The sequence below is a fragment of the Barbatula barbatula genome (assembly GCF_947034865.1).
Source record: "Barbatula barbatula genome assembly, chromosome: 12".
In the NCBI taxonomy this organism is placed as follows: domain Eukaryota; kingdom Metazoa; phylum Chordata; class Actinopteri; order Cypriniformes; family Nemacheilidae; genus Barbatula; species Barbatula barbatula.
Window position 1 is genome coordinate 2,623,892 of NC_136775.1, and position 16,131 is coordinate 2,640,022.

At 36.6% G+C, this 16,131-nt stretch overlaps 2 protein-coding genes across 4 annotated transcripts; one reads left to right on the forward strand and one right to left on the reverse strand.

Moving 5' to 3' along the window:
* Positions 1–1,570: 1,570 nt before the first annotated feature.
* Positions 1,571–8,793, forward strand: cthrc1b (collagen triple helix repeat containing 1b; the record flags this gene model as incomplete). The annotated part of the gene is made up of 4 exons (XM_079468987.1): positions 1,571–1,633; positions 5,762–5,980; positions 6,409–6,625; positions 8,645–8,793. The coding sequence occupies 4 exons, from the start codon at positions 1,571–1,573 to the stop codon at positions 8,791–8,793; spliced, it is 648 nt and encodes a 215-aa protein (XP_079325113.1).
* Positions 8,794–8,975: 182 nt separating this feature from the next.
* On the reverse strand, positions 8,976–15,805 carry slc25a32b (solute carrier family 25 member 32b). Of its 3 annotated transcripts, none has more exons than XM_079468742.1 (8): positions 15,682–15,805; positions 15,362–15,543; positions 14,922–15,072; positions 14,510–14,595; positions 11,617–11,765; positions 11,240–11,353; positions 10,808–10,953; positions 8,976–10,486 (listed from the first exon to the last, which is right to left on the reverse strand). In XM_079468742.1, exons 2-8 carry the CDS (start codon positions 15,528–15,530, stop codon positions 10,366–10,368), a joined length of 936 nt encoding a protein of 311 aa, XP_079324868.1. In that variant the 5' UTR covers positions 15,531–15,543; positions 15,682–15,805; the 3' UTR covers positions 8,976–10,365. The 3 variants fall into 3 exon arrangements, with proteins under 3 accessions (XP_079324868.1, XP_079324869.1, XP_079324870.1); XM_079468743.1 differs by having other exon boundaries at positions 9,600–10,486; positions 15,362–15,566; positions 15,682–15,768; XM_079468744.1 differs by lacking the exon at positions 8,976–10,486 and having other exon boundaries at positions 10,677–10,953.
* Between the last annotated feature and the right edge of the window lie 326 nt (positions 15,806–16,131).

Below are 16,131 nucleotides of genomic sequence, written 5' to 3' on the forward strand. Positions count from 1 at the left end.
ACACGGAGAAGTGCATCTTCTGTGCAGAAGTTGTAAAAAAAACACGTTCTGAAGCAATTCATGAAATATTTATGAGCATACAGATACAGATATATACGAGTGACTGTAAATATAATTGGCTGCTTCAGATATGAGGATCGATTCTGTCTGTTTCACAGATCAATGTCATAACTGTGATTTCCCACAGTTGGTGCCAGTTTGCCGTATCGACTAAACTCTTTCTATTGAGCAATGTCAGGTTCATTTTTGCAGACGCGAGACAAATATGAGTCACGGGGTCCCGTTAACCAAGCGATGACAGATTGATTCCTGAAAAAGATGTGACCGATTTGTTTAAATTCTCCGGAGTTTACTGCAGAAAATGAACACGCATTCAATATAGTTTTATTCTGTGGGCCTTGTTCCAAAAACTTTTGTATAATTTATTTGCCTTTGTATAAATCTGTCTAAACTTTTAGGTAAAATTTAAAGTGTACAATGGAGCGCATCGTGTGATATCCCACAATACATTGCGCTCAACTAAACCTTCCATTATCAGTGTAACTGAATGTGCGTTATCAACAATGTTCGCTACTGTATGAAACAGTATACTATGTCTAAAAACAACAAAAAACCTGGTCACGTTTCATAAGGGGTATTAAGCACGGTTTTCTTATTTTCACGGCTTTGTTTTCTTTTTACATTTTGTCAGACTGCCAACGATTTTTTAATAGGATGATAACTGGGTGCCACTTACTAAAACAAACATGCCGATGAGGTCATGAGAGAGAGCAGTAGTCAGCGGAGTGTACACTGCACAGTATGCAGTACGCAGTGCGCTCCTGTTTATTAGTCATCAAAGTCTATCGAATATACAGCTGTGAGCTGTAAGAAATTCCCCAGCTCATTTCATTTCTTGATAGCTCTGAAGTCTCCTGAGATTCATTGAAAGACGAATTTGATATTTATCGTCTGCATCATTTCAGTCAAAAATCTTTGCCAGCGGAACCATCTGCATTCACATTAGTAAGTCTGAGTTGTTTAGACACTTTATCCTTTATTTCAACACTATTTTAGCAGGCCATTCTCTTTCTGGCTAAAGAATAGCTCATACTGAGGCGAAGAAATGAGAAACATCTGAAATGCAGATGAGACTCAAGCCAAAGTTTCCATTTGCTTTCCATTTAATCTCACTGATAATTAGGAGAAATAATTGAGAGGTAAAGAGATCATCTCTTAGATTTTTTGCACATTTTGCACTTTCCCTGCTGAAAAAACACAGAAATCTTCAACAAACACAATAGAAAATGCAATAGATGGTTGTAATGGGAATTGGGAATGGGAATACAATTTTAATGTAAACTCTAATGGTATCTTGATGGATTCTATTGCTGGGATGTTAATTGGCAGATGGGAACCATTAAATCCCAATGGAATAATGGGCAAAACGCACCACAATATTTTTTTTATAATGGTTTTAATGGCTAATGGTTCATATGGATATAATTTAATGAAAACCATTAGAATTTCTGTAATGGTTTCTATGAGTACCCTACTGTAAAAAACAATAGAAACCATTAAATAAGTTACAATGGTTTTAATGGTTGTAAAGGGATTTGTGTTGGCTTTAATGGAAACTGGAATGGTTCTACTGGTATGTGATGTATTATATTGGTGAGATGTTAAATCCTATTAGAAAAATACCCAAAACACACTGCGTAAAGGAATTTTGTAATGGTTTTAATGGTAAAACCTAATGGTTCATACCAAAATAATTCCTGTAATGGATTTTTTGTTAAGGAGGAAATCGATTTGTACCCATGCTGAAAAACAATAGAAACCAAACAGAAACCATTACAGAAAATCTAATGGTTTCCGTCAAAATACCATTGTGAACCATTAGCTTTTCCATTAAAACCATTCTTTTTTGTAGTGTGTTTGGGCACTATTCCAATATGAGTTAACATCCCACCAATATAATCCATCACATACCAGTAGAACCATTACAGTTTCCATTAAAGCCAGTACAAATCCCTTTACAACCACTAATGGTTTCTATTGTTTTTTTTCAGCAGGGAACCCTGGCCAAGGCACAATTGAGAATTGTATTAGTTTTGTGAAAACAACAATGGTGTCTAATAGTATGTAATAGATTGTATTGGTGGGGGATCAAATCTTATTGGAATCATCCCCTAACACACTAGGAATTTTACGATGGGTTTAATGGAAAAAGATAATGGTTCATACTGATATTTGGTATTTTTTGGCCTATTTTAATGGTGTTTTTTTGCAGGGACTTCATCGGTACTATCCTCAAATAAGGGACAATATAAAGTATATACACAATATGCTGTGTGTTTGTCATAGTCAACAACTTTAATAATTTACCGTAAAAAAGAAGATACATTTCCTTTTGCTCCTAAAACGGTTGCTCATCACAATCTTAGACGAACAGCAGGATGCTTTAACAACTTAATTTCCGGAGAGGCATTTTATTGAAAGTTACAGGCTACCAGGAATTCCGCTATTATTTTCATTAACTGTACAATGAAACAAATGAAGGCCTCAGTTGCTCAACGTCCGCGGAAAATGCCTTTGTTCACGGGTGAGAGATAATCGTTCACCAAACCAGTCGACGTTTCTTATAAACTACTGTATCATCTCACCGTCCCGTCATTATAATGAAAAGCAGGAGCTCTAATTCTTTTAAATTTGCTCACAGTGGGTAGAGAACATGTGCATTTCTCATTCAGACCGTTCGGGCAGTCCTAACTAATGAAGCCGCTGTGTATAACCGCAGAGGGAGATAGCGCCGTGTGCTCCACAAGCCTTTGTTTGCAGTACATTCAGGTGTGTCCTGTCAATAAAAAGCATTGAAGCCAAACTCACGGGGGCTGCGAGCGCAGCCACAGAGCCCCCAGCTTATAAATATGAATACATTTCACTTCCCGGCTTGCCTCTGGCCTGTATCGAGAAGATTTATTGCCTATTTAAGGGCCCTTATTTCCACAGCTTTCTGCTTGTAGGCATGCTGATTAGAAGTTGCAGTAGTCTTGCGGAAACTGATTCGAGTGACAGTGGAGCTAACTTAATGTTAAAACCAGACCTCTCACGCCAGGGATTGTTCGCTCGGATGAGGTTAGGTGCTGCTTTTTTCCCACCCTAGACATTTAGAAGCGCTTTCGAATGGAGATGTAAATGCGTGGTGATTCGCTGTCTCGCCAATTCTCTAAATGTCCCATAATGGATGAGGTTCTTCTGTCGCACCTGTCGTTTTGGCTCGGTTTGCCACCCGTTGGTACGGTGTCATAAATATACGCCCCCTGAGAGTGTTTATTAAAATGCATTTTATTCACACTGTCTGCTGTGTTAATATGATGTCCTGGCATACAGGATCAAATGTTTCATGCTGACTGTTATATCATATTTTGCTGCGGATTATTATCGCTCATACTTATAGGGAAACTAATTTAAACAAACTCCTAAAGACAACACAATCTCACGGCAAAAAACGTACTGTTTTACAACTGGTACAATGAACTGCGAATTCATTCCACGTGAATGCGTGAGACCAATAGAAGATCAAAACGTCATAACGTGACCTCTCTATACATGAATTTAAAAGATGGAGGAATCGCTCAGCACCGTACTAACTAATTTCGCATGCCCAAAGTCTAGTGTGTGACCACAGCATCATATTTGTATGAATCCGTATGATCTTTTTTAAGTATTGAAGTACAAAAGTACATCGGATGACATTAAACTTAAATGAAAAAAAAATGAAGGAAAAAGGCAACACATTTCACATTACTATTGTCGCATTCATATCATTCGCACATTTTTGTACGATTTGCTTTCATGACTTTATGGGTTAGGGGCTTTAGTAGTGCTTTTCTAGTTATCGTACGTTTTTGTAGGATTCAACGTACAAATTCATACGAATAAGCCGCCTCGTAAAATAGTTATGAATTCCTGTGAGATACATTTTCAAGTTTCACTGAAATTTGCGTACAGAAATGTTTTCTCCATAATATAAAACTGTTTTGTGTATTTATTGTGAGCATCAGTTTAGTTTTAGCATGGGTTTGAATGCTGTTTGCATATCGTTGTGTAAAAATCATTGTTGCATGGTTTCCAAAAATAATCATCTTTCATATGAAATCAAGAATCTGAATGATCTGCCTCTGAAATGACTTTTCACTTTGTCTGACATCTTTCAGTTGTTTATGAGGCATTCATTTTTTTCAATGTCTTCCCAGCTGCCTCGATTCACTCATTTATACATTGTCCACTTTTCAAGGTCCCACTTGTGTCCCCCTGTCAGTGATAGATGAAATCCTGCCTGCCCCTGAATATCCTTTTTATAAAATACATTCGTTTGTAGACACAAAATGAGTTCAAGTAGCAGTTGACTTCAAAGTCACAATTTTACATCCAGTGATGGGCACTACTAAAATACTAACATATTTGATAACAGCCATAAGAAAGAAAAAACACAAATAAGATCTCTAAAGATCAGTTGACAGTTTCTGCCAATCTCATATTAATCTTGAGTACCTAAACAGTAGCATTGCATACATCATATCTTCGAAGAGTATTTAGTTTGATCAAATTTACACAAGAGAGAAACAGCTGTACGATTATTTCCCGAAAAAAACATGTGCTGCTGGAGGCAGGCAATGGGACTGAACTACAGAACGAGCACACAATACATTATCGCATTAATCCCTTTTTGTTTTTTGCACGTACACGACGATTGCCAACAAAGAACAAACATATGACTTAGTTTGACTTACCTTGTGCAGTTCATGTCTGGCATCTTTTAGCACTGGGACCATCTATCAGTTTCAAACAATCTCCAAATCCAGCGTTATATCCATCGTTTATATCATATCCTTCATTGAAATGCCGTGAACAAACACACCTCAACTTCTCTCACTATTGCAAGAGTAACACACTGCAGGCCCACAGCGCAGCCAATCTTGATAAGCAGGTCTTCCTATCACTCGTCGTTTGCCGTGTGGGCAGGCTATTTCTTTCGTCTTTGCTATGGGCGTCCTTTTCCGGGAGAATTTCCCAACAAGAGGAAAAGGATCCCTGTGACGACACAGACGTTTAAAAAATTTTTTTTTAACAAGTTGACTATGTCAAGCAGCATGTTCAACGGTGTAAAGAAGTCAGAATGCATGACCTCCACTTTAACATGCTAATAAGCTTTAATGAAGAGCAAAGGGAAACTTTGCCTAAAGTCTCATATCAGATATTTCAATAAAAGAGTCTCAAACTGAGCTCAGATTTGTCAACTAATAGTTAATATTATCACTTGTCTAAAATACTCTTACTTTTTTAAACTGTATTAATTGCTATTGTCCTCTTTTTAAAATGATGTAAATATTGTGGAGTTTAAGTCTGAGGCTGTGAGTTTAAGTGGTTTATTAAGAATGAAGTAGATAATGAATCTCACTGATAGTGAGCATGCAGAGCTCTATACAATCAAACTGGACAGATGACTCCATCTCAATTCAATGAGGCTTAACATGGGCAGCGCTCCATTATGGGCTACTTTTCCATTTTCATTAGAAACATTGCACCAAACTGGCTCGACTTGTCCAATTTCACAGTTGTAAATATAGCTGCAGCGTGGTATTTCCATCAGAGAGCTGATGGTATAGCTCATTCCATTACAATGCCTTTCCAAAGTTATATGAGATTTCTAATAACTATTACAGACACTCGAAGCTGCAAAATATGCCGGTTAACAAAATGCTGAAATGTTTCTCAGTATTCCGGCTGCCTTCAGGGTCCAGCAGGACCTCCAGGAAGAGACGGAAATCCAGGAGTGAATGGAATTCCAGGCACTCCAGGTGTCCCGGGCCGGGACGGTGTAAAAGGGGAGAAGGGCGAATGTGTGACGGAGAGGTTCGAAGAGCCGTGGAAACCCAACTATAAACAGTGTGCCTGGAACGCTCTAAACTATGGCATCGACCTGGGCAAAATTACAGTAAGAGGCTGAAAACTTATACTAACCCCTCTCACCATATACAATGTCTTCAAAGTGGAAAGTGTACCCAAAAATGTGAATGTTGTTATCATTTATTCACCCTCACGTTGTTCAAGACCTGTATATAACTTTCTTCAGTGCATCACAAAAGAAGATATTTTGAGAAATGTCTCAGTGGTTTTGTGTTCAATGAAAGTCAATGGGGCGCAGTGTTATTTACCAGTGTTCTTTAAAAAACATCTTCTTTTGTGTCCGTGTCATACAGGTTTGGAATGGTATGAGAATAAGTAAACACTGAAAGAGTTTGCATTGTTTGGGTTAATATGTGGAACACACTATAGATCTTATACATGGCTTTTTTATAAAGGTATATAAAAGTGAATATGGTGTAAACAAGCTGTCGCATTGTTCTTGTGTACTGTCCTCAGGAGTGCACGTTTACTAAACAGTATGCAGGCAGTGCCCTACGTGTGCTGTTCAGCGGCTCTCTCAGGCTGAAGTGTAAAAAAGCTTGTTGTCAGCGCTGGTACTTCACTTTTAATGGAGCAGAATGCACATCACCGCTGCCTATAGAGTCCATCATTTACCTGGACCAGGGGAGTCCAGAGTTCAACTCCACCATCAACATACACCGAACCACATCAGGTGAGGTTTGACTTTATTCCTATAACTGACAAGTAATGAATGAAAAAAGACAGAACAGTAAAGTGGCCTTGTTAAAAGGATCTGACTGTGTAAATTATATCAAATTAAATAAAAAAATAAAATAGAAAAATACAAATAAAATTTTAAAAAGTCATTTTAATATGCATAATTAGTTATTAATGAAAAAAGACTGAAGAGTAAAGTGGTCTTTTTAAAAGGATCTGATTATGTAAAATGATATAAAATAAAATGAAATGAGAAAATAGAAAAATACAAATAACATTTTAACAAATTGTTATTATAATATGCATAATTTGTTATTAATGAAAAAAGACTGAAGAGTATAAGAAACCAAATTTAAAAAGGATTTTTGATATGCATAATTATTTACTGACAAGTAATTCATGAGAAAAGACTGAAGAGTATATTGGCCTTGTTAAAAGGATCTGACTGTTTAAAATGAAATAGTCTTTTTAATATGCGGAACTCTTTACTGAAAAGTAATTAATGAAAAATAATTGAACAGTATGGTGGCGTACTTATAAGGATCTGGCTGTACATTTAATGAGATTAAATTGTGACTTCAAGCCAACAGCCGTACATTTTTTAAATGCCCCCAACCAGATTAGATGAGGTCCCGTTCCGTCTGAACGCTTCTTCATCAAGCGCCGAACGTGTACATTACCACTTTGAAAGGTCTGATCTCAATTGCTGAGCTATTCAACTACATAACATTTCCAAAAGACCAAATGCTAAATTTGTAGGTGATTCAAAATGCCTTGTTAGACGTTGTTGGCATTCAAATTGAATGTCTAGTAATTCGAATGAGCAAACACGGCATAAAGAGACCTACAGAGCATGCGTGACCATAGAATAACAATGAATGTTAATGGGCACCTTTATTGCAGAATAACAACTACTAACTTAAAATAAGTTAATCTATATACGTAAAGTTTATGTATATTTTGAAGTATAATAATATAAATGTATTTCTATTATACTATGGCAGTACTACTTGGGGATACATTGGTCCACTTTTTAGTTTATATAAAAGTATACTTGTATGCATAACTATAGTACACGGAGTGCACAACAAGTTTACACCTACATTTTTGTTTGTTCTGCAAATATACTACAAAAAAAACGTATAGGTATACTTCTAAATGAAACTTGTGACACATGTGTATGAAAGCACACGTCAAAGTATGCTCTCAGAAAACTAGTTATTATACTGCATGCACTTACAAAAAGTATTTAAAAGGTTTCTCAAAGAAAAGAGTAAACACAAATGTCTACAAGCAAGTACAGAGTATATCTCCATCAAAAGATTAGTTCAAATATATCATTCTGAGAAGTAGATGAAAAAGTATACTGAGAGTTTCTTATTTTTAGTATAAACGTTTACTACACGCTAAAAAATGTTGGCTTCTTTCAACCTAACAGCTAAATTATACTATGGGGGGTGTTTAAATCCCAAATGCTGGCTTGCTTTAACCCAAAAATAAACATGTTCCGTGTTAATCTAACTCAATAGTTGGGTTTGCCCATTTTTGACCCAATGCTGGGTTGAAATAGCCACATAGACACATTTTAGGATTGTAAAAGCAAGAGTTTTTAGCAAGAGATGTCTGCAATATCAATATCTTTGTCTACATATCAAGGAAAAGAAAAGTCACTTGTCTTTGGTAGAATGAGCCAAATTTTGTTCTTTCTTTAAGATCGGCCTGTCAAACAAAGTGCAACCATTTGTCCTTTTACAGTGATGGGAAATAAAAAAGGCTCATGCCCTGAATCCGTTTTATCCCCTCTTGTGCTACAGGGAAGATCTTTTAAAAGCTTTGCTCTCTAAACGCTACAGATTGTTCTGTAGGGATTAATTGCAGCAGATAAGACTATCTCTGAATTCCTAATTTCCCCTCAGGGTGCATTTAAGCACATCTGTTTATGTCTGTTCTTCTAACAGTTTTGTATTTGTGGTAAGCTTCTGACGGTCATCTTACTTTTTCGGGTTTGTTTCAGTTGAAGGTTTATGTGAAGGTGTGAAGAAAGGCTTGGTGGATGTTGCCGTCTGGGTGGGTACCTGTGGCGACTATCCCCATGGCGACGCTTCCACCGGATGGAACTCTGTCTCCCGGGTGATCATCGAAGAGCTTCCTCTGAGCATCTGAGACCCTTGTGTTCTTCAGGGAACATCACAACTTCTCTACAACATTATCTCTGTACTGTTTTACTAAATATTGACCTTTATGGACAGTTTTGAAACGTTTAGGATATATTGTACCAGTCATCATTCTCATGAAAGTAAATATCGAGTGTAATTTGGACAACCTTGGACAAAATATCCACATATAACAATTTTATCGTGATTTATTCATTCTAATGTTGTGTTAAACATGCGTCTTCTGTGGAACACAACAGGAGATATTTCGAGAAATGTCTCGGTGGTCTCGTGTTTATACAATGAAAGTCAATGTTGTTTGGAAATCAACGTTCTGCAGTACTTGTGTTTGTTTCTAGCTGTCAACCCCACAGGTTTTACAATATTATCATTCAGTACTGTAGTAAAACAACTCTCTAACTGGTGCAAAAGTACGTTTTAGTTTTCCAGCACGGTCTCGTATATTATCCATATTAACAACCTTAAATATAATTTTTAACTTAATTTTTATCAGCTCGAGGCTAAACGTATAATGTAAAACTTTGTACATTTTATCGGGTCATTTTTTAAATGTCAATAAAGTTTTTTATACGTTTTTTCAAAGAAAAAAGTCGCTGTCTTTGGTACACGTTTCTCGTATTAACCTATAAGCCAAGTGCACTTTCTGCCCGCGTATTTCAGCTCATTACAGAAATGTCAGCAGCCAGTCACATGTCAAATTTGGTGAATTTGTGACCTCGATTTAAGAAATAAAGTTTTGGCTTTTGCTATGACACGATATTAAGACATGATATGAAGATATAAACATGGTACAGCCAATTCTTACACACACAAGTGTAATAGATTTTATATCCCTGAATCTCACTGATGAATTACTATTAGGGCTGGGCAATACTCATAAAATATATCTTAATATTGTTGATAATCAATGTCTTAGCCTTTTTTATGTTGTTAATTGTTTTGTTACTATATTTAGGATTAGGTTTAATAAAGCCCAAGTTTAGTAAAGAACTTAATCACAGTAAAAATATACTTAAAGGTTAGTTATCAAAATTAGAGATAAAAATACACAGAAATAAATGACAATATTCACATATTTTATTAAACCTTATAATCTTTTTTAAACCGTGTATTACTGTGCGTTCTTAATAAAATGTCATAAAATTAATAAAACATAGCAACTTTGAAGCTGGTTTGGAAATCAAGACAAGGTCTAAAAACTCCAATACATCAAGGATATTCAATGTATTGCCCAGCCCCATGAGATAAAATATTACAACATACATCGATTTTTTTTTAATAAAATAAAACAAACTCCCTTTTTTTCAGTGTAACTTACAGCCACATAGTAATGTATAAAGTTACATTCGGCCGTCACTTGCACTGTATTGTGACATCAGCATTCACTTATAGTGAATTTCAAAAGATCCAGTTTCAGGATAAGTGACTTCTGTTCGATTACACACTCTGGCGTCACTCCTGTTCCAGGACAGGACCTGCTCGGTTTAACCTCTTTCCGTCGATGCAGTCCAACAGGACGGTCCGTCCCAGCTCCGGTTCCTCTGTGCAGTCGCGTCCGTTCTCACTGATCCAAAAGGTAGCGGGAAACGTTCTCATAGACAACAAAAGTTATGCAGCAGGCTGGTGTGACTCGGATCAGGTTGGGAATCATCCCTTTATAGAACCCTGAGAGGCCCTCGTTTCTGAGGACAGTCATAGGCAAGAGGTAGGTTTATATTTGCTTAAAGAACTTCTTGCATTTTTTGCAAATTAACTAATCAAATATTTCAACTCTGTATAAAAATATGGCTATTCAAATACTGTTTAAAATGATCTACAAGTAATATTCTTTCATAATGCATTTATTGTCTGTTGTATTCGACAGCATATCGTGAATGCTGGTCATGAAACATCACTTGGGTTGAAGCCAGATCTTTTCCTTTAAAACTGCTCCAGCCCAAAAAAGCTGTCAATTTGCTCAGGTGTTTGCTTGAGATTACCGCGCGTGCATGTCTCCTGCTTACCTCCACGTTCTCCCAATAACATCTAATGCTCCGTTATATTTATTGTGCTGATCTTGCAGACGGGCCCGGATGACCTGATAGGGGTACGTCGTAGCCACGGCAAATATTTTAGACAAAGCCGCCATGGTAATGTATTCTAACGGGTTCTGGGGAGGAGAGAGAGCAACATGGACAGTGAGTTATTTCCTGCGAAGCTGACCAGATAAATGTGACGCGTAATAATGTGTCCCAATCAGGTGTTGAACGAACCATGAAATAAAACAAATACAGCCAATCATAATCATTTCAGGTTTGGCGTAGATTAGATTGGACCAATGGGATTTAACTGTATGTATAAAGTTTCCCACAATGCAATGTGCTTATCCGTTCTAAACATAGTCAAACCTTTTGTAAATTTAATGAAGAATCAAAGCACGGTGTGTTCATACAAACCAGTTTAGCGTCTGATTGCAACTTTCTGTATTTGTTGTAATCTCTCTTCAGTTCTTCATAAGCCATGAACTGCAGTGCACCATGGGAGGTTCCAAACAAACCCGGGAGGAAGCCCTAGTGAGCACAACAGTTAACTCAGCTAGATAACACAAACAAACCCTGCAGCGTGCAACGAAAACATGATCAAAAAATCCTTATTTCCTTATACAAATGCGCCTCCAACAGGCACGTTGTGGAATTTCAAGACACGCTTTATTATGAAACACCAATAATTCCTGTTCAAGGAAATGATTCAGCCCAAAAACAACTTGACTGCAAAAATAAGGCACACACGTGTAAAAAAAACACATGCAAGTTACAGAAACGCTTTACCCTACCCGATAGAGTCCAGCGATGCCTTCATGGGTGTAGATTTTGACCAGAGCGTCCATCATTCCTTTGTATTGCTTCGGATCTGTGTTATACTGCAGGACAAGGCGAGTTTTGGTCACCCAGATCGGGTTGGTCAGACAAAGCGTCATGGCCCCTAAAAAAGGTGACACATCACAGCCCGGTCAAACTCTCTCTCTTCCTCCTCCAACGGGTGTTGTGGAAACTTTGGATAGCATTTCTCATGTTGTTGCATCCCTAAGATGAATCGCTTTATTGTTTTCTTCACAATTGTTAGTCACCTTGGATAAAAGCGTTTGCTAAATGCTTAAATGGAAACATAAAAAAACACCAACAAGCTGTAAAACAAGAGACTCTTTATCTCAAAGGGGAGGTTCACCCATGGGGCTTCCCCCTATTGGACGCAATTCTGTGTTTCCTTTTTAAAATGAGATAAACACTGAAACAAATACTAAAAGAGAAATAAATATATTTAAAACTGAAAGTTATAGAACTAACATAACTGTTTTCAGGAAAAGAAAACATCCCTTTTTCTGTCTCACCAGTCTGTCTGCTATCTACATTGACCTAAAGCTTTGTAGTAATAAACTATTTATAAAGTATGAAAAGCATTCAGTTGTTGCAAATCATTGCATAATGCAAATTTGTCATATTTCGATCATTTTATTATGTCTTACAGCCCAATTTTAAAGTTTCCTGGAATAACCAGGCTGAGATGTCTTAATAAAAAGGGCCATTATTTCACTTTTAATAGCGTCGGGTGAGGAACTAAGAGGAAATGAATGAGGAAATGAAGGATGTCTGTAATTAAATTAGTGAATAGGTCACAAGAGATGTTCTGAGAAACCCATATTCTCAGCCCTTTTACGGCCTGTTTCATGTCACAAAAATCATTTCATAATATTAATAGTCAGTTCTTGAAGTAGAAATGCCTTAAACTAGATATACAGTGATCTCCACTAATATTGGCACCCTTGGTAAATATGAGCAAAGAAGGCTGTAAAAATACATCTGCATTGTTTCTCATTTTGATCTTTTATACAAACAAATCTACCATATTCCAACATTTCATTAAAGTCAAACAATTTGAAGTGGGGGGAATATAACATTATGAAAAAATAAATTCTCTAATATACCCTGGTCACAATTTTTTGGCACCCTTAGAAATTCTTATGAGTAAAATATCTCCCAAGTATATTCCCAGTGATATTAAAATGTCCTTAGTACACCAAGGTGACTAGAAACATGATGTTGTCCAGTCATGACTTCTTGTTTCACAGGAGAATAAATATTAGTAACACAAAGCCCAAACCCCTTAATCTTTTATCACAATGAATAAAACCAAAGAATATAGTTCTGATGTGCAATATACAGGAAAATTATAAAGGAAATGAAACCTGCACCTCCATCACCACAAGTTGTTTGGGACACTGTTCAAGAAACAAATCTTCTGCTCTCATGTAAAATCAAACTCCATCATATCAATCTGCCATAGTGGAACTTCAACCAGGACTGGGGTCTATGGCCATATAAAATGAAAAAGGGTTTTTGGCACCAACTACACAAGATTTTGGTGCATACAGGGATAAAGAAATGCCCCTTGTCCACAGTTATATATTTCGCCAGATCTTTATTGTTGTGAACTTACTTTTATCACTGGACATCTTGTTCAGATACATGGCATCATGTTTGACATCAAATACCAACAAATAAAAAAAACAATAAACATCAAAATGTGTAACTGAACACAAAATCAAGATCCTCCCATAGCCATCCCAGTTCCCTGACCTGAACACTATAGGAAATGAGTGGGATGAACTGAAGACAAGAGAGCACCAACATTTGAAGTATCTTAAGAGATTCCGTATGGAGTAGTGGACTCTGATGACGTGCCAAATATTCTTAAACCTCTTCAGACATAAAAGAAAAGAGTCAGAAATGTTTTCATACAAATGGAGGTTGCAGAAGGTTTTGAATACAAAGGTGCCAAAAATTGTGAACAGGGTATTAGAGAAAAACATTGATTTTACCCCAATCTAAATGGTTTTCCTTAAAGAAATTTGTATAAATTGTTTGTATAAGAGTTGTTTGTATAAATTTTGGTCATATTTACCAAGGCCACTAACATTAGTGGAGGGCACTGTATAAGATATAAAGATATAGACAAAATATCACGTGTGTAAAGCAACTTTTTACGGCCTGTTTCATGTCACAAAATTATTTCCATAATATTAATAAGCACCTCAAAGCAGTAGCATGCCTAAAACTAGATACAAGATATATATAAAAATATAACATGTGTAAGGCAACTTTCATACCAAATGGTTGTTTCTAAAAAAAATAAGTAGGGTACTCCATACTTCATGTTTGAGAATTCCAGAATTGGTTTGTGACTAGAGAATATACGGCACAGCTTTGACTCTTCTCACACCGGTTGCGTCCAGCGTAGCTTTTATATTAAACCAGTCATCAGCTGTGTAATCATGGTCCTAGTCTCATAAATGAGTTATCAGGAATATATGAGATTCTTTAAATGTTTTCCAAACTTAAAAACAACTGATCAATAGTAGAACACTGCCTCATTCATTATTCTGCAGGTTAATCTGTCAGGACTGATTAGATAGATCTTTGTGATTGATAGAATAAATCAGTAGAAGAGTTAATCCTCTCTGCCTTTGATCTGTTTAGTGGTGGTGGTGAGGGTTTGGGATGGTAAAATGTATTAATGACTCATTTATGTATTTAATTTGCTACAGTTTTTTGAGTTTCCTCCACATTCCTTCTTACTATATTTGAAATCTTAATCTTAAGAGCAGGTGACATGTAAAAAGATTGACTTGATTTATGTGCCCACTGTAGTTAGAGATACTCAGTACTGACCTGCTGTAGCGGCCGACCTCATGTGTTCTCCAGCGCTCAGCTCCGTCTGTCTGCCCTCTTTACTGTATGCTTTTATTGCATTGTAGCTACATATGAAAAATAAGATGTCACTATGCAAGCATGAACATCATTTTTTATGAGACTACTTGTAAAAATGCATTTGTTTTGCTTTCTATCATTTACGTTTATTTAAAAAGGTTCATTTGCTTATTTAGTAACACCACAAACACCAGACCGAAGATCTGAGAATGTTGTGAAACGCATCTTGTGTGCTTTAGTCAAAGCATGAAAATATTTTGTACAAATTAGTTGACATTTTTAATTGATTTAATTTGATTGATATTAATTTCCAGGTTTAAAACAAAAACATACACCTCTATACAATACTGAGGACAAAAAGAAAAATACATACAAGAAAAAGTAAAGCCCCCATGAGGCTCCAGCACCCCAGATATTGGGGGTAACGCCTTGGTAAAGTCCCCGCAGACCCTCCTGGTGCCAGACGCTCCTCATGCAGTGTAGAATCCCACTGTATTTAGGTCTCAATTCTAGCCCGTCACTCACTGAAACAAGAATGCAACAGCTGAGCTGAAACAGCCTGTGTCCAATATCATTATTTTTGATAAGTTTTTTGAAAATGCAGTCATGTGGCAGTAAATATAATATTCATTAAATACATATATTAAAATGTCTCATTTTATACTACAGTGAATATAATTCTTCATTCTCGGACGTATTTTAGAAGAACACAAATATAACCACAGGACAATGTTGTTACTAAAAAATACAAAAGAATTTACAATGTGCAGAATTACTAGCACATGAATGTAAATAGATATGGTTCATTATTACCTGCGAATCTGATTTTGACCAGATCCAGGGGATGCAGCACCAGTGTGGACACAACCCCTCCACTGAGGCCAGCCACTAAATTCTCAATTTTCACATGACTGAAGAGTCTCCGCAGGCTGCCGGTGAGAGTCTGGGGTGCAGATGAGCCCGGGGTGGGACTGGGGTTCATGCCTGCTGTCTTACTGCATGTCAACACACGAGATCACTTAAAAACGAAGTGTCATGTAATAGTCGCTTCGGTTAGAATAGATCCTGGTGGGATTTACTATCATGCGGATGGTAAAAGCGGACTTTTATATAAAAGAATTGCTTGACCTTACCAGTTAATGTCAGATCATGTGCAATGACAGGAGCGAAGACTCGGAAACATGCTGCAACTACATGGAGCTTCACATAACATAAACTGCGCATGCGTGACATTACAATTTCAAAATAAGAGTCTACGGCGAGTGACGAGCAGAAAGGCGAACATAGATGTAAACTCTGTTGTTGATTTACTAAAAATACGTTTTATTTATTTTGTGTCAACTCAGTAATATTTTGATGTAATGTAAAGAAAGTTCAGTGTTGTAATAACGCTTATTTTTGTTTTGTTTTATAGAAGATTAACAATTGTACGTGAAAATATTTAATTTAGGTTATTCTGAAAGTACTGAGACTAAGTACATGTAATGCTCTTTAAATTAAAAGGCAACTTTTTAACGTTGGTAAGATGTTTTTTGACCCACATGTTGCACTACATTAATTGCACTAGTGTTAATTGTCCATAG